The sequence below is a fragment of the Penaeus monodon genome, chromosome 9, assembly GCF_015228065.2.
Source record: "Penaeus monodon isolate SGIC_2016 chromosome 9, NSTDA_Pmon_1, whole genome shotgun sequence".
Taxonomy (NCBI): domain Eukaryota; kingdom Metazoa; phylum Arthropoda; class Malacostraca; order Decapoda; family Penaeidae; genus Penaeus; species Penaeus monodon.
The window spans coordinates 18,766,186-18,790,274 of record NC_051394.1 but is presented as its reverse complement, the minus strand read 5'-3'; the positions used below and the strand labels follow the sequence as shown (position 1 = coordinate 18,790,274).

General features: G+C 43.3%; 1 protein-coding gene across 2 annotated transcripts in view; it reads right to left on the bottom strand.

Annotated features, from left to right (window-relative positions):
- LOC119577018 (sine oculis-binding protein homolog) overlaps nucleotides 1-20,943 on the bottom strand; it is an 82,682-nt gene extending 61,739 nt beyond the window's left edge. The window contains exons 1-2 of one of the 2 annotated variants that reach the window (XM_037924684.1): nucleotides 20,806-20,943; nucleotides 118-487 (exon numbers count right to left, since the gene is read on the bottom strand). In XM_037924684.1, coding sequence (XP_037780612.1) covers nucleotides 118-469 — 352 coding nt within the window. In that variant the 5' untranslated portion in view covers nucleotides 470-487; nucleotides 20,806-20,943. Of the gene's footprint in view, nucleotides 1-117; nucleotides 488-20,771 lie in introns of both variants that reach the window. The other variant, XM_037924685.1, reaches the window with a different exon arrangement.
- Nucleotides 20,944-24,089: the final 3,146 nt, after the last annotated feature.

Below are 24,089 nucleotides of genomic sequence, written 5' to 3'. Positions count from 1 at the left end.
CTGCTTCTCATGTCCATCCTCCTCCTTCTCCTTGCTCTCCTCCTCCTCCTTCTCCACCTCCTCCTCCTCCCCCTCCCTCCCCCTCCCCCCCCTCCTCCTCCCCTTCCCCCAACCTACCTGACTTGGGCGTGCTTCCCCGCGAGGACCCCGATCCCTCCGTCTTTCCGGGGCTCAGACTCCGGGCGCTGCTCTCGATCTGAGCGGGAACGGGCATGCCGTCGGAATCCAGCGAATCGGCGTCATGCTCATGATCTGAAGGATGGGGCTGCGGGCTGTGATTGGCGGACGAGAGCGGCGGGCTCTGTCTGGGTTGGCGCGAGGGGCTGTGATTGGCGGTTCTCAAAGGGGGGCTGTTGCCGGCGGCTGCGGCGTGAGGGGGACTGTGGCTGGCGAAGCGGTGCAGCGACAGGCCGAGGGTGTCGCGACTGTCCACCTTCCCATAGCCGTACAAGCCCAGTAATTCGTTCATGGCGGTCTCGGCGAACTCCTGCAACGGGAACGAGGGAACAATGTGATAAGGCCTTGAGACAAAAATGATGGATGTATATATAATAATAATAGATAATGACAAAAAGTTAACTCTTCAATAAAAAGAAAATAATGAAAATTTCTACAAAATACGCAAAATCTTTTGCAACGTAAGATAACAACACACTGTGAATATTGATCGCTTAAAAAAAAGAAAATTGTCTCTGCGCCCACCATCAGCAACATAAGTGGAGAACATTACAAAATTTAATCTTTCTAGACGTTATTACACAATTTTCGTCATTATGATCTTCAATGTCAGTGTTCTCCGTAACTTCGTGGTAATAGGGAGTCATCTTAGCCTAATGTTCCCCTTGATCGATGCCTAAATTACTAAGGAGATGGGTCGTATAATTTCGTCCTTAATCAGATCTAATTCAGAATTCAATGGTGATGACGTTATGTGTTTACGATGATGGTGATGTGATTGTGATAAAGTTTACGATAACTGGGGATGATGATTGTCAATCTTACAGGCGATGTTGGTTATGATAGTGATAGTGATAGATGGTAACGATTATGATCACGTCCCTCTCCAAATGAAAAGAAAATTTAGATAAAATAAGATAATGAAAATAAGGAAAACTGAAGATAACTTCGAATCGTCATCGACCATAGGTTGTGTTCTCGAATATCATACAGACACCTGACCTGGCTCCCCCCCCCCTCCATCCCCTTTCTCTACCTTTGCTCCCTTCTCTCCTCTCCTTCCTCCTCTCTTTCTTCTCCAGTTTGCATTCTCTACTCCATTTCTATTCCCTTTTACTCCTCTCTCTCTTATCATCCCTACTCCCTCTCCTCTCTTTCGGTTCTCCTTTTGACCCTTTTTTTCCTCTCCTGTTAGAAATATCTCCAACCAAAAGACATTTAAAACAAAAGAAAAGGAATATCTACTGAAATATCAATGGCATCAGGCGTTCAAACATCAAGCCAAGCACGATATTTCAGTCTTTGTGATATTAATGTTCTGTCTAATCTTGTTAAACAAACATTGTATAATATCTATGTATGTAACATCTTATTACATAATGTAAACATCATATATGTAAATAGAATACCCATTGTAATTAATGGAATAAAGTGTTTGAATTTGAATCTTCCCCTCTTCCCCTCTTCTTCTTCTTTCTTCTTCTCTTCTTCTTCTTCTTCTTCTTCTTCTTCTTCGTCTTTTTCTTCTTCTTCTCTCTCTCTCTTTCTCTCTCTCTCTCTCTCTTCTCTCTCTCTCTCTCTCTCTCTCTCTCTCTCTCTCTCTCTCTCTCTCTCTCTCTCTCTCTCTCTCTCTCTCTCTCTCTCTCTCTCTCTCTCTCTCTCTCCACACCTTTCCTAGTCTCATTTCTCCACTTCTCCCCCCTTTTCCCCTCTTTTCCCGATTCTCCCTCTTTCCAAGTTCTCCCTCTTGCCTTTCCCATTCTCTTCTATCTTCTTTCGTCCCCCTCTCTTTTTCGCCCCGTCAACGTTTTCCCCTCTTTTTCTCACTCTTTCTGTCCTCCGCTTCTCCTTTCTATCCTTCCTTCTCTTCTTTCCCCTTCCCCCTCCCTTCTCCCGTTTCCCTTCCTCATAACAGGACCTTCTTTATCAGAAACTTTATAATCTGTCAAGTAATAATAGTCTGGAAGGGAGGGGAGAGGGGGCGGAAGTAGAGAGAGAGAGAGAGAAGAGAGAGAGAGAGAAGAGAGAGAGAGAGAGAGAGAGAGAGAGAGAGAGAGAGAGAGAGAGAGAGAGAGAGAGAGAGAGAGAGAGAGAGAGAGAGGAGAAGAGAGAGAGAGAGAGAGAGAGAGAGAGAGAGAGAGAGAGAGAGAGAGAGAGAGAGAGAGAGAGAGAGAGAGAGAGAGAGAGAGAGAGAGAGAGAGAGAGAGAGAGAGAGAGAGAGAGAGAGAGAGAGAGAGAGAGAGAGAGAGAGAGAGAGAGAGAGAGAGAGAGAGAGTATCGCGGGATGGAAAGTGTAACGTATAAGCAAGAAAAAAGAAGGGACACAGATGAGAAAAAATCGGAAGCGAATGAATGAAACAATAGAAGAAGGAGAAAAGAAGAAGCAAAGATAAATCAGAAGGAGAATGTCAGTGGTGATTAAAGGATACCAAAAAAAAAAAAAAAAAATAGTGAAAGGACATATGAAATCACGCTTAATATTTTTTACACAAAACGCACTCACACATGTCAATATAAAACAGTGGAGGTTAATAAAAAGTTCAATAAAATGACATAGAAACTGAAAGAAATATACATGCAAAGAGGCAAGCTGAAGGGAAGACACAAAAGGAGAAAGCAAAATTCTGGATAAATGTATAAAAGAAGGAAAATATGAAGAAAGGAAAGAGAACAGAGTAGATAGAGAATATAATGAAGATAAGAATGAACGAAAGAAAAAAAAATGAAAGAACGAAATAAAATTAGAGAAAGGAAGAGCTTAAAGTGAGAGGAAGAGAGGAAGGAAGAACTTGATGGAAGGATATAAAGAAAATTAAGTAAATGAAGAAAAGGGAAGAAAGAATGAGATTGAACGGAAGAAAATAGGAGAGAGTAAAAAAAAAAAGTTAAATGGAAGTAAAAGAAGATTGAAAGGAAAGGAAATAAAGAAATTAACAGAAGGATGATATGAAAGAAAGAAACGAAAGAGAGAAAGAAAAAGAAAATGAGGAAGAAATACAAAAAAAAAGAAAGAAATGAGACAAGGAAGGAGAAAAGAAAAGAAAAAAAAGAAAAAGGCGAAAGAGAAGAAAAGGATTACAATGAATATAAAGGGGAAAGGAAGGACGAATGGGGTGGAGGGAGAGGGAGGTGGGGGGGGGGGAGTTCAGGATGGGTAAGGGGAGAGGCAGAAGAAAATACGAGCCCAGGATATCTTTTCTCTATTAAATGGGCAATCTGATCCCAGTTGCGAGATGTTTCAAATTGGACAACGTGAGACTCGACGCACACAGGAGGAGGGGGAAAGGGGGAGAGGGGAGAGGGGGAGAGGGGGAGGAAGAGAAGGGGAAGAGGGGGGAGGGGGAGAGGGGAGGAAGAGAGGGGGAAGAGGGGGAAGAGGGGGGAGAGAGGTGGGAGAGAAGGGGAATGGAGAGGGGGGATTAGTGGTGGGAGAGAAAGGAGGGAGGGAGAGAGGAGGGGGATTAGTGAAGGAGGAGAAAGGAAAGGAGAGGTTAGTGGTGGAGGAGAGAGGGAAGAAGAAGGGGATTGGTGGTGGGGGAGACAGGAAGAGGGAGAGGGGAATAAGTGGATGAGGGAAAAAGAGGTAAGGAAAGAGAAATAAAGAGGAGAAAGGGAAGGAAGAGGAGGAGGAAAGAGAGGATAGGGGGAAAGGATTTGTCGAGGGAGAGGAAAAGAGGCGAATTAGTTGAATAAGGGAAAAGGTGAAAGGAAAAGGGAAGAAGCGGATGAAACGAGGAAAAAGAAAAAAAAGATAAGGAAAAGGAGATGGGGAGAAGACAAAGAAAGAAGTAGACGAGGAGAAGAGGAGAAAGAGGAGGTAGAAGGAGAGGCTACGATAAATATAATAGCGAACTCTTCCATGATAACAGTTAACTGATCAAATATCCCATGTTTGCGCGAGCGGCAGAGAATGCAGGGGCACGACGCACGGGGGAGGAGACTGCACGAGAGGATGCACGGCAGAAAGCGAGGATTCCGAGAGCACGTGCAACATACGGTACGACGTGGTGTTGATATGAAAACGAAATTCGCTGTGACGTACAGAAAAACGGCATGGGAGAGAATGGATGATTTCATTGTGAAATTATTAATGCTCAGTTAATACTATTTGACTTGTGGGATGATATGAGGCCGTGGCGTTGAATGGTGGTATTTGGAAAGACCGAGGAATGCAACCAACATAACAGAGATTGTTGGTATAGAGTCAGAATGAAGTTGTAAAACCAACCCATGTGAGACCGAATGAGGGGGAAAAAAAAACGAAAAATTATGAATTATGAGCGATCAATGATTTTCGCACATGAGAGACAGAGAGATAAAGATAGATAGGGAGATAGACAGATAGATAAATATATAGATAGATAGATAGATAGATAGATTGATAGACATAGAGATAGATAGATAGATAGAAAGAAAGAAAGATAGATAGATAGACAGACAGAAAGATAGATAGATAGATAAATAGAGATTTCCAGACGAAATAATTTGGGGAAAAAAACCATTATTCTTTCGCCTCCCCCGCCGACCCCCGTTTTCTTTGCAAGGGACTCAATGAAAACAGGTTAAGGGGCTAGTGGGCGGAGCTTGATATCTTAGAGGCTATTAATTATATCCCCGAGTAGGATAACACCAACACAAACAGACAAGCTTACGTGACCGCTTAATGCCCCCCCCCCACTGTCCTCCCCCTTCCTCCTCTACCTCCCACTCACTCCCCCTCCCCCTATTTACCTCCCTCCCCCACTATTTCCTTCCCTCCCTCCTCCTTCCCTCCCCCGCCCATCAACCCCCAACTCCCCCCTCCCTCCCTCCTCCCCGCCTCCCCTCCCCCCCTTTCCCACCCCCGTCTTGTCTTATCCTTTGCGATAAACAAGACATCAGATACAAAACCAATAAATAGAAGCAAGTAACTAAGGTTGAGTCATTACTCGAGGCTTCCACGCGCACTCTCACCGCCCTCCTCCCATGGGCGTCGGGGAAGAGAGAGTGAGAATGGGTGAGTGAGTGAGTGAATGGGTGGGTGAATGGGTGGGGGGATATGTGAGTAGGTGAATGGCAGAGTGAGAGTGGGTGAGTGGGTGAGTGAGTGAATGGGTGGGGGATATGTGAGTAGGTGAATGGCAGAGTGAGAGTGGGTGAGTGGGTGAGTGAGTGAATGGGGGGGGATATGTGAGTAGGTGAATGGCAGGGTGAGTGTGGGTGAGTGAGTGAGTGAGTGAATGGGTGGGGGGATATGTGAGTAGGTGAATGGCAGAGTGATGAGTGAGTGAGTGAGTGAGTGAGTGAGTGAGTGGTGAGTGAGTGAGTGAGTAGATGAGCCAGTGGATGAGTGAGTAAATGGGTGTCGGGAGGATAGGTGGGTAAGTGGGTGAGAGGTAGAGTGAGTAAGTGAGTGAGTGAGTAGGTATGTGGGGAGAGTGTGGGTGAGTGAGTTGGTGAGTGGGTGAGTGAGTGAATGAGTGAGTATGTGGGAGAGTGAATGAGTGTGTGCATTTGTGAGTGAGTGAGTGAGTGAGTGAGTGAGTGAGTGAGTGAGTGGTGAGTGAGTGCGTGAGCGAGTGAGCGAGCGAGTGAGTGAGTGAGTGTGAGCGAGTGACTGAGTGGGTGAGTGGTAATGTGAGTGAGTGCCTGAATAAGTGAGAGAAGGAATGAGTGTGTGGGGGGGTGAGTGCGTGGTTGAGTGAATAAATGAAAGAATGAATGAATGAGTAAGTGGTGGACGAGTGAATGAATGAGTGAAATGATGAGTGGTAGGTGGGGAAGGGGGTGAGTGAGCGAGTGCGTGAATGAGTGTGTAGGTTAGTGAATGAGTGAGTGAGCGAGAATAAGTATGGAGTGGGTGAGAAAAAGATTTTTTTTTTACTTTGACCATTATATGAGTGAATGAGAGATTAGTTAATGAATGAAAGAGAGAGAATGTGTGTATCGGTGAGAGAGAGAGAGAGAGAGAGAGGGAGAGGAGAGAGAGAGAGAGAGAGAGAGAGAGAGAGAGAGAGAGAGAGAGCGAGAGAGAGAGAGAGGAGAGAGAGAGAGAGAGAGAGAGAGAGAGAGAGAGAGAGAGAGAGAGAGAGAGAGAGAGAGAGAGCATATTCTCAGAAGAGAAACAGAGAAGATATCCTTCATCTCGCCTTGATTACATATATGTCTTTACTTTATGGGTAATGGAACCCTCTCCGTGAAATAGATGGGAAGGGGATAGGGCGGGGGGGGGGGGGGGATGGGGGAAAAATAACTCAAACGCAAAGGCCGTTTATTTTTTTTCCTAATTGTAAGAAGATCCACGGAACGTATCATTATAGAGTGACACAGGATACCGCGTAGTCATAATTAGCGCGGGTAACGCGTCGGGCGGGCGCTGCGCCTCGCCGCCCCTCCCCCCTTCTCCTCTCTTCCCTCCCCCCCTTTTCCTCTCTTCCCTCCCCCGCCTTCCGATCTTTCTCTTCCCCGGCCTTTCTTCCTCTTTTGGCCCTTCAACCTCTTCCGTCTCTTCTCCAGCTTCCTCTCTTCCCCACTTTCTCTCTTCAGTCACTCTGCCCCCCGCTCCTTGCAATCTTTCTCTCCCCTGCCTCTTCCCCATCTTTCGTTTTTCTCCCCGTCTTTCTCCATCCTTCTCTCTTCCGCCCCCGCCCCTTTTCCATCTTTCTTCCTATCTGCTGCCCGCTTCTTCCTCTCTTTCTCTTCCTTCCCCTTTTCCTTTTCCTCTCCCCCTCATCATTCTTTCCACCTTCTTTCATCCTCTTCTTCATCTTCTTCTTCTCGTCCTCATTCCCTTTGCTCCTTCACCGCACTCTTCTGACTTTCTATAGATATTTCTGGATCTTGTTCGTCAGTCTCTGTGGCCTTTTGTCTGTCTGTCTGTCTTTCCTCTGAATAGCCTGTCTGTCTTGTGAATATCCAGTTTCCATCAACTCTAATCAAGTCGGACTATTTTCTTTTGTTCTGTCATCCGGATCATTGCAGAAGTTAAATCAACCGATACATTAAAAAAGACTTTGACCAATAGCAACAGTAACAAATGAGAAAAAAAAAATGTCTCAAATTCCTGACTAATAACTATTTGAAGGTTTCAAATGCAAAGTAATAATAACTGTAACAGAAAAATAAACGAATTAATCAATCAGTTAAAATAAAAAATACCTTTACGAGTGTCGATTTTGGTCTTCCTACGAATATCAACTCATCGTAAGAATAATCATTTTGTAAGTCTAAAGGCCACCCTCACTCCCGGAGATACACTTCCCTGTTGCTAGAACGGCATTTAATCTCCGCAGAGGAAATATCGCTCCTAACTCCCCATAATGTTATAGACTCTGGTCGCCGCTGTCGCCATCAAGCAAAGAGTTCCATTGCCAAAGACATTTAGTACGCCGTTTGTCCCCCTGTACTCCCAAGCGGAACCCAGAAGGCTCAAAAATCTTGACAAGTTATTTAGTGTTGAGTGAGATCATCGACTTTCTTAATTTACTACCTACGAATCTGAACGCCCTGTGGGACGACATCTTCTCTGAGAAAAGTAAGACCACGAGGCCACAGGTGGTCGTACCCTTTCCGGCCGCTGCTTGTGCGACAGGCTCTTATTCTCAAACAGGTGGTCGAGGTGATTGAAATTGGACAATGTGACACTCGACGCGCACGCCCGCTGCTTACCGTGCGAGGCTACTTCGTCCTGAAGCATGCGTACCCTTCCTCGCACACCCACTGCTTGAGGGACGACCTTTCCTCCTTAAACAGGTGGTCGTACCCTGTCCCGCTGCTTGAAGAACGACATTACTCCCTCGTTAAAACGTACAGCATCTTCACCTCCCTCGGTAGACTAGGGAGAGTGGGGTGACTCGCGTGATATATCCCCCGCTACATGTACACAAATATGCTGGTGCTTTTGGCGTGGGCGGCATGCCATCAAAGTCCAAATTCTGATCTATATTCCGCGTGCCACGATGATGATTTATCACCGTTAGATTTTACGCCCTCATATATACTCTTTCCAAAGCTATTTCTCCGCGCCCATATTTGATTTCCATCCCTCGGGAATTTAGGCAGCCGGAGGGAAAGAGCAAGCACCAATTAAAATTCCTCTTGGCACTCGTCACGCCCTTTTTCTTAACAGGCTGTCACCTTCTTTACTGGCCTGTGAAGGAATATCAACAGAGGAATCCAGACTCCGTAAAATGATTCTAAACGGAAACGCAGTCATGTCAACGTCAATTTAATCGTATCTGAACGTAGAAAAATAAGCGGAAGATCAAGGTAACTTTGAGGTTTCTTATAGCGTTGGAGGAGGACGCTTGCGAGAGATGGGGAAGGGGAGAGAGAAGAAAAGGGTGATAGATTAGGATGGGGATGAGTAGGAGTGGGGATGATGATGGTGATGAGCAGGAAGAGGAGAATGAGAATAAGAAGGAAGAGGGAAGAAGAAGAAAAGAAAAAGAAGAAGAAGAAGAAGAAGAGGAGGAGGAGGAGACGGAGGAGGAGAAAGAAGAAGAGGAGGAGGAGGAGGAAGAGGAGGAGGAGGAGGAAGAGGAGGAGGAAGGAGGAAGAGGAGGAAGAGGAAAGAGGAGGAGGAGGAGGAGGAGGAGAAGGAGGAGGAGAAGATGAAAGAAAAGAAGAAGAAAGAAGAAGAAGGAGGAGGAGGAGAAGGAAAAGGAGGAGGAGGAGGAGGAGGAGGAGGAGGAGGAGGAGGTGGAGGAGGTGGAGGAGGAGGACGAAGAGGAGGAGGACGAGGAAGAGGACGAGAAGGAGGAGGAGAAGAAGGAGATAAAGAAGAAGAAGAAGGACAAGGAAGAGAAGAAGGAGAAGAAGAGGAAGAAGAAGAAGAAAAGAGATGATGAAGGAGGAGGAGGAGGACGATAAGGAGGAGGAAGAAGAAGAAGAGGACGAGAAGGAGGAGGAGAAGAAGGAGATAAAGATGAAGAAGAAGGACAAGGAAGAGGAGGAGGAGGACGAGAAGGAGGAAGAGAAGAAGGAAAAGAAGAAGAAGAAGGAGGAGGATGAGGAGGACGAGAAGGAGAAAGAGAAGAAGGAAAAGAAGAGGAAGAAGGAGGAGGAGGACGACGGCGAGATAAAACTAACCACCGAGTACAACAGCAAAGAAAGGAAGAGAGAAAGAAAGAAAGAAAAAAAAAGAGGGGAAATAATCTAAGAGAAACAAATAAACTGTGGTCACTTTTCACAAGCGTATTCCTTTCCTGATGCCGATTCAGTGCGCGTCTTCTAATAACAGATTTCCAGCTGTCTTCCCAGAGTGTAACAGAGAAAAAAAAAAAATCTGCTCCCCAGCTACCCACATTTTCGCCAGAGTTTTGAGTACCATATGAAACTTCAGACGTCTAGGGCAGTGCCAAAAGACGACTCTTTAGCTCATATTTTTTTTCATAAACTCTCTTTCTCTCTTTCTTATTACGCCTCTCTCTCTCTCTCTCTTCGTCTCTCTCTCTCTCTCTTCGTCTCTCTCTTTCTCTTCCCCCCTCTCTTTCATTACGCTTGTTTCCTTCTCTGTCCGTCTGTCTGCCTATCGGTCTGTCTCTCTCAGTACAAAAACATACATGCAGAAGGTAACACGATCTATATGTAACACATTTCATTTTCTTTTTTAAGCTATTATCATTATAATTTTTATGCTCATTGCTATTATTATTATTATCATTACTATCATTATTATTAAAATCATTATCATTATTGTTACTATTATTATCATTGTTATTAGTATTATTATTGTTATCGTTATTATCATTATAATTTTTATCTTTATTATCATTATCATCATATCATCATCATCATTATTATTATCATTATAATTATCATCATTATTCTTACCATCCTCATCATCATTACTACTACTACTATTATCATTATCAATATTCTTTTTTTGAGAGGGGGGAGGAGGTCACCATACTTGGACTGTCAACTTCTTGGCTTGACGAGTCATGAATTTGCTGACCGTCATCTTTCCCAATTACAAGGTGATGTGAGAGATTCCACCTGTCACTCAACGAATCGCATGTATCATGGCTAAAGTAGTCGAAATGCCGACGAGAGAAAGGTCATGTTTAAAGTCATGTTGTCTTGCTTTCGCCTTCAAGATTTCTTAGGTATTTTACCGTGTAATAAATCTATCAATATTGAGAACTTCGCGATAAATATCTGTCGTTGGTGAAATATTCGCGATGAATAAAAATTATGAACTGGTAAAAAAGGATTCATGATTCAGTTTCACGGATATCAATTTCTAATACCATGGTATCTAAATCAATAGCGGTGTGATCTTAAATGCATAATGATAATGCTAATAATGCTAATAATGATAATGATAATAGTAATGATAATACTAATGGTGATGATAATGATGATAATACTAATGGTGATGATAATAATCATAATAATAATAATGATAACGATGATGATGATGATGATAATAATAATAATAATAATAATAATAATAATAATAACAATAATGATAATAAAAACAGTGATAATGACAATAATAATAACCGTTATAATGATGATAATAATAACAGTAATGATAAAAATGATAGTCATATCATTATCCTTATAGATGATAGTAATGATATGAATAATAATGATGATGATAATGATAATAATAATAATAATAACAACAACAACAACAACAACAACAATAATAATAGTAATGATAACAATAATAATAATAATGATAATAATAATAATAATGATAATAATAATAATAATGATAACAATGGTGATAATAATAATTATTATGATAGTAATGATACTACTACTACTACTAATAATAATAATAATAAAAACAACAATGATAATAACAATGATCATAACAACAATGACAACAGCAACATCAATAAAAAAGATAGATAACTCCCATCTTGCAAACCCGCTCAACCTCCACAGAAGTGCGATGACCCCCCCCCCCCCCCCCCGCTGCACCGGCCTCCATGACCCATCGCCAGAGCGTCTCCATGCGTTACCGGCCGCAGGTGGCACGCCGCTCCTTCATGGTTTGGCACTCCGACGCCCATACCCTCTCATCTTTCTTTTTTTTTTTCTTGCTCTCTTTCTGTCTGTCTTTCTGTAGTATGTTCTTTTAATTTCCGTTTTTTTTCTATCTTTCGCTATCTGTGACCCTCTCTCTTCCCCTTTCTCTCTCTTAATCTTCTTATTTTTCTCTCTCTCTTTCTCTTAATCTTCTTTTTCTTTCTCTTTCACTCTCTTAATCTTCTTTTTCTTTCTCTTTATTTACCCTCGTGTATTTCTCTCTTCCTCTTTTTGTATCATCTCTCTTCACTCCCCCTCTCTCCCCAGTCCCCTTCCCTCCCTCTGTCAGTGCCATACCGGAGAGCCAGCTGGTCGTTCCTCCACCACCTGGCAGCTCCACCACATGTCTCGTACTCACGCCCAAGTCGCTGCCACCGACCATCGCTCACAGCAACCCCTACCCAACTTTACCCTGCCCGCCCACATTAAGCATTAGCCTCCTTTACTTTACCTATCCCTGACCTCCATCCCCAACGCTGGCTTTCCTCGTCCTGTCCATTTGTAGCAACCCTTACCTTTGCTTATTTACCCTGTCCATCTACAGTGAACCTTTCCCTAGCTTGCCTACCCACCACCTGCAAACTTAACCCTGTTTCTTCCGGTCTACTCACATAAAACTTTGATTGATCTTAACTTGCTAGACCCTGCCCATCTAGGACACAGCTTACCCTAGCTTGCCTTGCCCATCGACACACCTCCCTCCGCCTATCCACAGCAAAGAGCCAACAGTTGAACTGTTTTTATTTTCCCTTCAAAGGGTCAATCTCATGGAAATAAACTCCGAGGAAGGTCTTGGTAGAAATAGATTGGGAGAGGGAGAAGGAGCTGCCTGATGGACGGGCGATTAGATGGATGGATGCAAAGATAAAGTGATTCATGAGCAGAATGACAGAAATGAGGAGATGCATAGGAAGGCACACGGAATTGGATATAGAGGAAGAGAACAGACATAAGAAATATATATAATAAGACGAATGGAGGTATAAACAGGTAGGAAGGTACATAGTTGAAGTTACTTTCGTGATTAGCTGATAAATATACGTATTTAGAGAACCCCAAAAGAGAACGGACAAAACAGACAGTAAGACAACGCAAGCTGCACAGGAAGCCGTTTCTATTTCTCTCCACAGAAGGCGACCCTCGTGTCTATGTAGGCCTATATTTGACGCCTCTTTCTTCTCTTTGTTCTCCGTGTGGCAGGTATTCAGAGTCTAACTTCGAGCAATATCTGGTATCAAAGGCTGATACGAGTCTGATTTAAAGCCATAGCTGTAGCGCTTACGTTTTGCAAGATCATTAGTAAGCGAAGAAATGGACTTTTTCTAAACACTTTGTATACATTCCCCATTCCTCTCAACAAGAAAGAGAAACTATAGCTCGCGCCCGACCGCCTGCCCCACCCGCAAACACCACACCAAAAATACTTGCAACCTCCCTCCTCCACCGCACCCACCCTCCACCTCCTCCTCTCCTTCTCTTCCTCTCTCTCTCCCCCTACCTCACACTCTTCATCGGCTCCCTTTCTCTCCCTCTCCCTCGCCCTCCCCTGCCTTCCCTTAGCTCACACCTTCCCCTTCTCCTCCCAACCAGCCTCGCTCTCCTCTCCCCCCCAACATACCACTCCTCACCCCTTCCCTCAAATCCTTCTCCTCTCACCCCTTCCTCCTCCAAACTAAACATCCCCCTCTTCCCCTCCCCCACTACATTCCATTCCTCCCCTACCCGTCCCCCTCCCCTGCCTGCCTCCATGGGCATACCCACCTTCGCCATCGCTCTACGTTCTTTCTCTCGTCCGCCCGGATACAGTCGCCGCCGTCAGGAAGGTCGCGCGATCGCTCTTTGTCTTATTTAGGGGCTAGAATTCTTCCTGCTGCTTAGAAAAATAAAGATCTTGGTTCTGTTCCTCTTTCTTGGTGTTTTTCCGTCTTGAGTGAGAATGTATATATATATTTTTTTTAGATCTCATTCTCATCTCTCCTTTCTCAAGAGCTGTATGCTCTTCTCTCTCTATGTTTCTCCTTTTTTTCGTTATGTTCTTGGGCTCTTTGTAGTGTTTTACCTCATGCTTTCTGTCTGTTTCTGATGCCTTTATTTTCGCTCACTATCATCACCTACTTTTTTACCTCTCATTTCCTGCACTTCCGCATTTCCTACGCTCCACAAAATCTCTCTCTTCCTCCTTCGCCTTTCACGAACGCATTTTCTGCACCTATTTCCACCCAGCGATAACCTTCAGTGCGTCCATCGTCGTCCTTCCCTCCCTCGAACGCCCTGGACGCCCCTCCTCGCCTCTCGCCCTCCCCTCAATACACGACTCATCTCGCATCACTCATTTCCTCGCTCCTCAGGAAAGAGCGGTCTTGGCACGCGCCTCCCTCGCCCCGGGTCTCTCTCCCCCGGGGCCTCCTCCTCTAGCCGGGTCGCCTTTCTTCCTCGAGCTCCTCCTCCTCTCCTCCGGAGGCGCGGCGGCGTGCACGGCTCCTGTTTCTTCTCCCTTCCGTAGGCTTCCATCTCTAGGGAAACGTCCTGTAGGCATCTCGACTTACATTCATATTATAAATGGTTTCCGCTTACACAGCTGTTTGTCATATTGTAGTTCCAACGCTCTTGTAGCTGCAGATACCTCGAGACGTAGCGCTTCCAAAAACGCATTATAAATACCCGCCCACAGGAACGCACTGTCCACGTCCACATCTACGACGATTTTTCAACCCTGACGTAGATTAGCTCTTGCATCGGTACACATGCTTCCCAATATGTCTTCGGAGATATGCCGCCGAGACCGCTGCACACTTTGACATATACTTGTCACCAGCATCCATAAGCAAACAGTCTCCCAACTCACTTGCGCATTCCGACCTCACAGCCACGCCCACGTGTACACTAAAAACGGTCGCACAAACATACGTACACGCACACATGGCACCGACACCGATACACACATATTATGTACATCTGCGCACGACACTCTTACATAATGCTACATGACAAGGCATTGCCTCAACTTGAATGAGAGCTTTGCAGTTCTTCAGCAAATTATTAATGTACACAAACGTTTCATCTAATGAAAGCTCAGAAATGGTTGTAACGTCTGCTGCCAAACCTATTTAACAAGAAATTTCCTCTATGCAAATGTTTTGGTACTTAGGTATCTCTGCCTGTCCGTTTTTTTATGTTTAAACGCGCTCATCTGCATTTACACTTCCTCTTCGTTCGTCTCTTTTTCTCTTATCGCAATCATTAAGGAGTAAAGCCCATGCGTGAAAAAGCAGCCCCACTTCCCCTTGGCAGAAAGGTACTTTTCTGGCTCGCCGCGATCGTCTTTCCCGCTCCTTTTACAGGCCTTTCCGTCCCTCCCTTCACCCCTCTCCCCTCATTTTATCTCTCTTTCCCCTCCTTCCATCCCCCTCTCCACCTATTTCCACCCTCAGAAGACGCCCTTCGACAGGTATTCGGTTCCCATCGGGTGGGCGTAGCACCCTCGCTCCCGCCGCCTGATTTATGAGCACCTAAAGAAATTGAAAGGTTACGGGCCGTTCCCAGCTAATGAGCAACGCGGCCACATCAAGCCCCTGTCGACAGCCCTTCGTGAGAATCTTTGGCAGGGGATCCGAGGCTGTGTTTGCTTATAGAGATCGTCGTCGGTCGCTCTATCTCCTCGCATATAGAACCTCTTATGAAAACACTCAGGCTATTAATACTCCCGTCTGACATTTCAGCGTAGCGTTTTTGCTTACGTCCTCTATGGAATTTATCGAGTACGACGTTTCCCTCTTCTTTCTTTTGCATTTGTGTAGCTGTGGTACGGATGGAAAAGTATGACTGATTGTAATGCGCTGTTTTTACTTCTCATTTACCAATAAGACAAAAATGGTGCGCATACTTTTATTTTCATCCATTAGAAACATTAATTTTCAGTAGATAAAACGTTCTGAAATATTCTGAAAAGTAAATGAATATCATTATTTCATATTGCAATAAAATGCTTCATTTATTTCTTTTTGTGTATGGTGAATCATAAAAAAAAGATTTTACATTTATTCCCATATCTTGAAAGCAAACAATGTGTGCCACGGCAAACTAACCTTTAATATTCCAATCATTATGTATGAATTTTTATTGAGCTACATATGACTGTGAAGTCGCGCTGACAGTTAAAACGGGAATAATTAACTAGATTCACATTTCCTGACAAAACAAAAGATTTTACGGCTCCATTCTGCTCATTACTTATCCGGCAACTTTCCATGTTCAAGCACAAACTGACACTCATGAATATAAATGGGTTCTCTTCATAAGTGAAAGCGATAAAAAAAATGATGAAAGCAAAGGCACGATATTGGAATGCAATTCATTATCTCCTTTTGCATTCTACTTATATCATACTAATCACATTCAAATTAACTAAAACAGCATTTAATAAGAACCCGCCATGACAGTCATATATCTCTGAATAACAAACATACATGCCCATTTTAAAATATCTTTATGCAGGCATTTACTAACCTTCGTCACTAACCACTTAGACGCACTATGTCATGAGCCCTCGATGCCACAACTATTTGATCACTACGCAAGTATGAGTAACTGTCAATAGCCAAATACACGAACTTGCTAATTGACGCGGGCAAGCAAGAAGACAACAGGTATGCGTTAAAAGCAGGTGCACGGCCACAAGCACTCTCAATTCTGCTGAGAGGCATCCGCGCTGCCATTTCCGTTGTTGAGAAGCACCATTAACATACCATCCATGCTGCCGGTCTGCATGTAGCACCCCGAGCGCTTTGGCTGTTGCTAGTGTGAATGAGTGATTGGGTGAGGGAGGGAGGGAGGAGGGAGGAGGGAGTGAGTGAGTGAGTGAGGGAGAAGGAGAGAGAGAGAGAGAGAGAGAGAGAGAGAGAGAGAGAGAGAGAGAGAGAGAGAGATGTATGAATGATGGATAGATAGATAAAGAGATGGAGACTGAAATTAAAGAAGAAATCCTAATACCTCATATTATCGAGACAACGACTCAAAGTGGCCAACGCAGCAGGACGAACATGCTAGGCAACAGCAGTCATCCGCTTTAACAGTCTGCTGCGAGAATCCTCAATGGCCTTCAACAAATTGGTCTTCTCAAAGAAAGGAAATATATGAACAAAATAATTATAATGATAATAACAAGATAATAAACCCAATCATGACAACAAAACAGCCACCTTAATAATAATAATATCAATATTATCTATAGCAAGAATAATTACAATAATAAGTCCATAACTTATAACTATTACCATGCGTATCATAAAAATAGAAAGATTAATATAATCATGTCTCATATTCGATACTTTAGGAAAATTTAATATGATAATTCTAGGCAATTTGCATTCGTTGCTTTATCACAACTGGTGGAAATATATGCATAAAATGACCCTTCAAGAGACAGTGAAAACATACCCAGTGATCAAAAGCCAATTTATTTTGGCAACCAAAGTATATGAAACTTGAACGGGCTATAAGAAAAGATGAAAAAATCAAAATAGAGCCTTGCCAAGAAACACAGGTAGAAAATATGCATAGCAATATGATTTTTTTCTTTTCGTAGGGAGATTCACATAGGCAAAAGAAAGACTAATCAACATCTGAAATGAATATAATTTCTAAGTTTAGAATCATATTGTAAAAGCCAGGCTGTAAGTCGGAGCTACAACCCTCTCAAGATAATTTCCTGTTTCTCTTAACTTTACTGTTCACATGGAAGCTCTACGTCTAGTAGGAAGAGTGAACTGTTCAACAAAATTGGGAGTTACTGATAAAATTAACGGAAAACACGAAACACAGCATCAACAACAGCCATTAATCTCAAGTCTTATCAGGCTTTGAAATATATCCAAGATGAACAACAATGTTCAGTTTTTTTTCTAGTCTCCTTATCTACGAAAATCTTACATTTTTACCACTTTTTACCAAGAGCTAGAAAAACAGTTAGGTGCAATTTGTCTCTCCTAAATATACTGTAAACAATAGATTATATGAGGTTCAATGATATCATTTTGTTTTTGTCACCAGATTGCAATCTCATTATAACTCATGTAGCGTATACTATTATCTACATATATTTATCGCCATCTCGAAAACGTTTACAAGTATTTTTTTGTTGAAATAATAAGATTTTCAAAATATCTTTGTGCAGCTTCTGTGGTCCCCCTGCTCTTGAAAGCTCGACGTAAACTGATAACGATAAATTTGAACTCGACATGAACTAATTTGAAGGAGCTGGGTAAAGCTGAGAAATTTCTCCTTAATCTGGACATGAAGGGCGGACAACGGTGATTTACTGTCTTGATAACAGATATGATCTGCACTCATTTATACGACCTGATTACACTGGATCCCACGACTTGCATGTTCTTTCTCCGTCGCTCTTGGCATTCGCCATTTGTCAGCAGGCTGGGGACAGCATAATGCTTATCAACATCAATGCCGTCGCTATTATCATCAATTGTGCTACTACCATCACCAGTACTTTCATCCCCATTTTTACTATAACAAATCTATGGTAAAACCATTGTCGCCACCATTACTATTATTAACGACTGTGACACACTATTAGCTATCTATCTTTACCATCATTAATAACTCCACCACAACTACCTATTTGAAATCTCTGGCGCCATAAAAATCGTCTATAACCCACCCTTTGTATACCTTTATTTGTAAGGAAAAGGGTGGGCGTTATAGTATCATTATCCTTATTGACAACTTATACAGCCCCCAACAAAATTCCATTAACAAATGCCAGCTTCAACCACGACCACCACCACTGGCAACAGCCTTCCATCCCCACGAGAGTTGCCTGGTGACAACACCTCGGTGAGTTTGGGAGTGGGAGAACGGAGGACAAAGCTCACCTAATCATTTTCTATTCTTAGAATCTCACTTTTTGCGTGCTTTTACTCATCATTCAGCCTGTAATTCGTCCTACTTTTGATGTCTGAGTAAAGGAGGGGAGTTTTAAGGATGCATTTTATTTATATTAATGGGCATCACTTAACGTACCATTGCTCCTAAGTGACTACAATGTTGTTATAGCAAAAGTTGTGATAACCTCATTTTTCTACATGTAAGAGTAAAAGCAACATCTCAGAAATTGTAGTGTTTTTATGTTCCAACATGTTTAGCTGTACCACCATCTTCCTTGTTAACCTGAAATGTCATTTTACCAACTTGTATCCTTAAGGACAGTTGTTTGTTTCAGCATGAGAAGTATAATAAAAATGGCCATGGTGGTGATGAAGACGGAGATGAGGATGATAGATAACAATAATAGTAATAGTAGTAGTCATCATCATCATCATCATAATAATAATAATAATAATAATAATAATAATTATAATATAATATTACAAATTAAAACAAGATAATGCTCAGTAACGATAATACCAAAAGTGGTAGTAGCAGATAATTCAAAGCAAATAAGAATCATGATAATAGCATTGACTAATAACAGAAATCCTTCCACGAAAGCCCTTGAACCCGACAACAGCGACCGAAAGCGCCAATCGGCCCGACCTACGCGAGGCCCTTACGCACATGTGTCGCCTCCTCCCATTGGCTCGCTTGCGTGTGACTTGTCGCCAACCAGGTGGTCCTCGAGTTACCACTGTGCTGACGTCACCGCCCGCTCTTTATTGCCGTCTGTTTCTCTCGCTCCCTTTTTTTCGTGGGTATTTATTTTGATGAAAGTTCCTCCTGTTCGGACATGCGTGTGTGTTCGTGTTCGTTATGGGTGCTTATTTACTTTATTATTATTTTTCTATTGTCATGTTTTTGTTTTGGGGACGGGATGAGGTCGCGAGACTGTAGGCGGGGAGGAGAGGTAATTTGATATTCGTTACTAATACTTCCGTCTTCTACATAATTTGTTGTTCATCGTGATACGCTCACTTCCCTTCCGAGGAAAGATTAATTCACCTTTATAAGCCCTAAAGAAATTAAACATTATCCCTCCCCTTTATTACACGCCAGCCACCCCACGTTTCCTCAACTTCAACTAAATCCGTATCTACACACACATTTGGCATCGTCTTTCGCAATATATTCCACTTGTTCAAGACTTTGTATATTTCTCCTGAATTAGTCTTGATTTTGCTTACCACGTTCATCTTCGTTCACCCTTGAAGTTATTATTATCATTTAATCAGAACACTTACTGTATGTTGATAATTCACTCTCTACAGTATTTGTAAACACTGGATAAATCTTCAGAGTAACTCTGATATCTCACATGTACATCTCTCACTCGCTTTCTTCCTTTAAAAAAAGTAAATTAATTAAATAACCATTCACGAAAGTTAAACGTGACAAGAACCAACCATCATGTATTTTTTTTCTTTCATTTTTTTAATCCTTACAACCTCTTCAAGAACACTGGGATGGGAGGAATAAGACTAAGTATGTCACGATGTCACTTTCATCATTAACACATACAGGTTGTCACGCGGCGTCAAGTCACATTTCACTCATATTATGCCTGGTCCATGCGGCATACAACGAAGGGTCAGAGACATTCCACTCTACGCAGTCAGGTTCGTCGACCGTCTTTCGTTACACAAGTTATTTCGTTGTAACTTTGACGTTGGTTTCTTGGGTTGATGTTCTTTCGTTCGAGCTGCAATATTTTTTTCACGTTATGATTTCACGTTTTTTGTTTTCATTCACTGGTTGTTTCTTGAATTGGAAGATGCTCTGTTTCTCCTGCTTGCGTCATTTGGAAACAGCCAGTGATTTATAAAAGAGAGAGAGAGAGAGAAAAAAAATTGTGTATGTGTGTGTGTGCGTGCGTGCGTGCGTGCGTGTGCGTGTGTATGTGTATGTGTATGTGTATGTGTATGTGTATGTGTATGTGTATGTGCATGTGCATGTGCATGTGCATGTGCATGTGCATGTGCATGTGCATGTGCATGTGTATGTGTATGTGTATGTGTATGTGTAAGTGTGATGCATGTATGCAAGTGTATATGTAAGAATATAAAGACATACGCACACATATATTCATGTGCATAAATATTTATAGACACACATGGTGCACATACTGCTATCTCGCAGTCTATATGCACACAGCATAACGTTTTACAAAATTGAAAATAAAACGAAAACTGCAGATTTCCTACACGGCAGCATTAGTGCAACGTTTCACCACAAAGTCCCTGTTACCGAAGTAATGTAAACTAGAGGAACTCGAGTTTCGTTCCCACACGGGCTGCAAAGTTGACAAACAAAGCTGAATGGAGTGATTCTTGAAAAAAATGAAGGCGATCCATTTTCCACTTCTCACTACACACTTGCTTTCTGGATCATAGTAGCTGTCACTTATTTCACAATTGCACTGATTGTAACGTTTTTTTTTAATTTGTATTTACACACATGCAAATTACATAGTTATTTCACTGCATTCGACCAAACGGCGAAAACTTTGCTTTGCCGGAGAAAACAATATAAAAACATAAAACACAATTGAAAGTTAGTAATAAATAATCATCCTACTGTAATAAAATTAAAATGCCCTACAGGTTATCATTAACACAAACCCTTTTCCCCAAAAAGCGAGAGAAAAAGAATCACCAATAAAAGTCCACTATGCAGCGAGGCAATAATTTAGGCCAGTCCCCCCACCCAAGGGAGCACGGGTAGAGCGCCGACCACGTTCTCTCGCCGGCAAGGCCAGGTGGAAACTGATCTTCGCGACCGCGGTCCGCCTGTCTGGCAATACCCAAGCCCCCTGGTGACGAACACACAAACTAACTCATCCTGAGAATTAGGAGTACCCCCTTTCAAGCGAGCGAGATTTTGTTGACAGTAATATAATATTGGAGGATGTGGCGTGATTTATGGGCGGAATCGGAGGGCTTCACAACGGCCGCGAATCAGGGCCTTGTTGTGACAAAAAGCAAACACGGAAACCCGCGCCGTATGGGGAGAGGGGAGAGAGCGCGATGCTAATAAGAGTGACCCCTATTAAACGCATTTCGTCGGCGGTAAGTGTGCAATGGGCTTGGCTGGAGCAGTTGAATGTCGTTTTTACTAGCTGATAACGGATAACGCTCTTTCCTCATCATGAGCTGTTAAACAGAGGGAAAATTAGAAATGAGAAAAAAATAAACGGAACGGGAAACAAAACGAGCAATTCAGACAAGAAAATTGATACCTCCGGTAGGGGCCTCTCTCTCTCTCTCATCTTCTCTCCTGACGTCCCTCTTGCCTCCTCTCTCTCTCTCTCTCCCTTCTCTCCTGACGTCCCTCTTGCCTCCTCTCTCTCTCTCTCTCTCTCTCTCTCTCTCTCTCTCTCTCTCTCTCTCTCTCTGCCCTCCCTTTCTCCCTCCCCTTTCTGTTATCTTCTTCCCTTCCTCTCTTTCTTTCTTTCCCCCCCTTTCTCTCCTCTCCCATCCCTTTTTCCCTCCCCTTTCCATTCCTCTCTCCCCTCTCCCCCCCTTTCTCTCTCCCCCCTCTCTCTCTCTTGACGTCATATCACAGATGTACACTACGATCAAGTTACTTTCCCGTTCGCTCCTAGCGGGATCCCTGAGCCGCCCAAGAACCGAACTATCATACGGTCGGAAGCAGATCAATTTTCGCCCAACTCTCGTTACCCCCCTTGCCTTTCTCTGGCGGCCGTCACGTGGGCGCACCGGAGAAACGCAGGCATCTTGCTCGCGGACTTCCGTGGGATATACGTTTATTCATTTCGCGGTAGTAAGAGGAAGAGGAAGGGGAGAAGGAACGGGAAGGGAAAAAGGTAAAGGAAGAGGATGAGGAGATGGTGACGGAAGAGGAAGAGGAGAAGGTGAAGGAAGAGGAAGAGGAGAAGGAAGAGGAAGGGAAAAGGGTAAAGGATGAGGAGGAGGTGAAGGAAGAGGAAGAGAAGGTGAAGGAAGAGGAAGAGGAGAAGAAAGGGGAAGAGGAAGAGGAAAAAAGGCGAAGAAAAGGAAATGTGTGTCTAAAGTGAGAGAGAGATGGGGCTTACCACGATTTTTTTTTGTTTCATTTATTTACGAATTTATTTATTTTATTTCATATTTGTATATTCATTATGTATTCGTAGTATGTGACATTGGCAGTATAGTATCTTTACTTGCGATGGTTTTCCACACAGTCACCGAAAAATGTGAGGCTCCAATGGCATTCTATATTAGTCGATAAAAATAAAGACACTTGAAGAAAAATTGGATATGCGGTTAATCAACAGCTAGAAATCAGCTCAGTCGAAACTACAAACAGGGATATAGATTAACTATATTCCCTCTCTCTCTCTCTCTCTTTCGCTCTCGCTCTCGTTCTCTCTTTGCCAGGCACTTGTAATCACGCTGTCCACCAGTTTGTCAGGGGTTTGGTTGAGTGAAACTCACGGACCGGTTTCACGAGTTTATTGGTAGCTTAGCGTGGACGGAGGTTGGAATGGCCGGCTTGTGCAGAAGGGACCCGGGGAGCGGCTAGGCCCGGAATGGCAGAGGCCCTTGGCGGGTGGCCCCCGGTAGGAGGCAGCGTCCGAGCAGGGCCGTGACTCGGGGCAAAGTGATTGTACGGGGCAACGGTAGTGGGCAAAGGTCATGAGGGATGTGGGCGTGGCTTAGGTCAGTACGGCGGCGCTGCCATGGGCACGCTGCTCTAATTGGTCACCCCTGCTAGCTGGAGGCCGTGATATTGAATGCTTCTGACCACTTAGACTCTCTCTCTCTCTCTCTCTCTCTCTCTTCTCTCTCTCTCTCTCTCTCTCTCTCTCTCTCTCTCTCTCTCTCTCTCTCTCTCTCTCTCTCTCTCTCTCTCTCTCTCTCTCACACACACTCTAGGTTCTACGGAGGTTCAGCAAAAAGTGTCCTTCCCTTGGTCTCATAATCAACACAATCAAAACTAAGCATATTTCGAGATCTTGTAAACTACCTTACATTCCAAGGTTAGGCGGACAAACTTTTGCTAGAACTGACACTTATAAATATCTTGGTGTTATGGTGACTGCTCATGTGCTCATGTCCCCCAACTCTCGCTTTACCAAGGATATTGTTCAAAACATCAAGGAACGCTGCCTTGAGTGTTTAAAACCAATGCAACACATAAGTAACAGATATGTAGGTGTCTTCCTGAGAGTCCTAAGGTTGATGTATATCTTCCTTGATAGGTGCATGATAGACTATGAAAGCCCAGTTCTTAGTATGTTGCCACCGAGTGCCCTCAAAACCCTTGAAATTATACAGTACAAGGTTATGAGAATTATACTTGGATGCCCAATGATTGCTAAAGTTCTCGTGATAAGGAAAAAACTAAACCTCCCCTCTATTCACTGTTGTGTCACCCAAGATAACACCATATTTGGCATCAGACTCACCAGACCACGAATCTCCAAGATTCTATCAAACGAGATAAATTATAGAATTAGGCTGACCTCGATACTCCAATATCATACCGTCCAACTTAGAATGGAAAACTAAAACTGCTCATACTATTAAGTTCTTCAATGTATGGAACAACGAAGCTATTAACATTCCAGAAACAGTACTTACTGCTCCTTGGCACAGAACTCATGTGCATGGTTATATCGATAAATTAATAGGGTTCAAATCCATTGCTTCATAAACGGTACTAAAAGCTCATTACTTGAAATATATAGATGACATTCTACACGCCCCTCATCGTACACCCCCACTTGCAATCTACCGTGATGCCTCCATTGATCCTCATGGAGCAGCAGGGATTGGTGTACTAATTCCTGATATAGATTTGGAGAAAAGTGTGTGTATTTCCAACTGGACAAGAACAAATGATACCGAGTCAGTAGCCATATATCATGTCACTAAGAAAGGTAGCGAGCAGCAGCGACACCTGGCTGTCTTTACTGACAGCCAAGGCACTCTCCA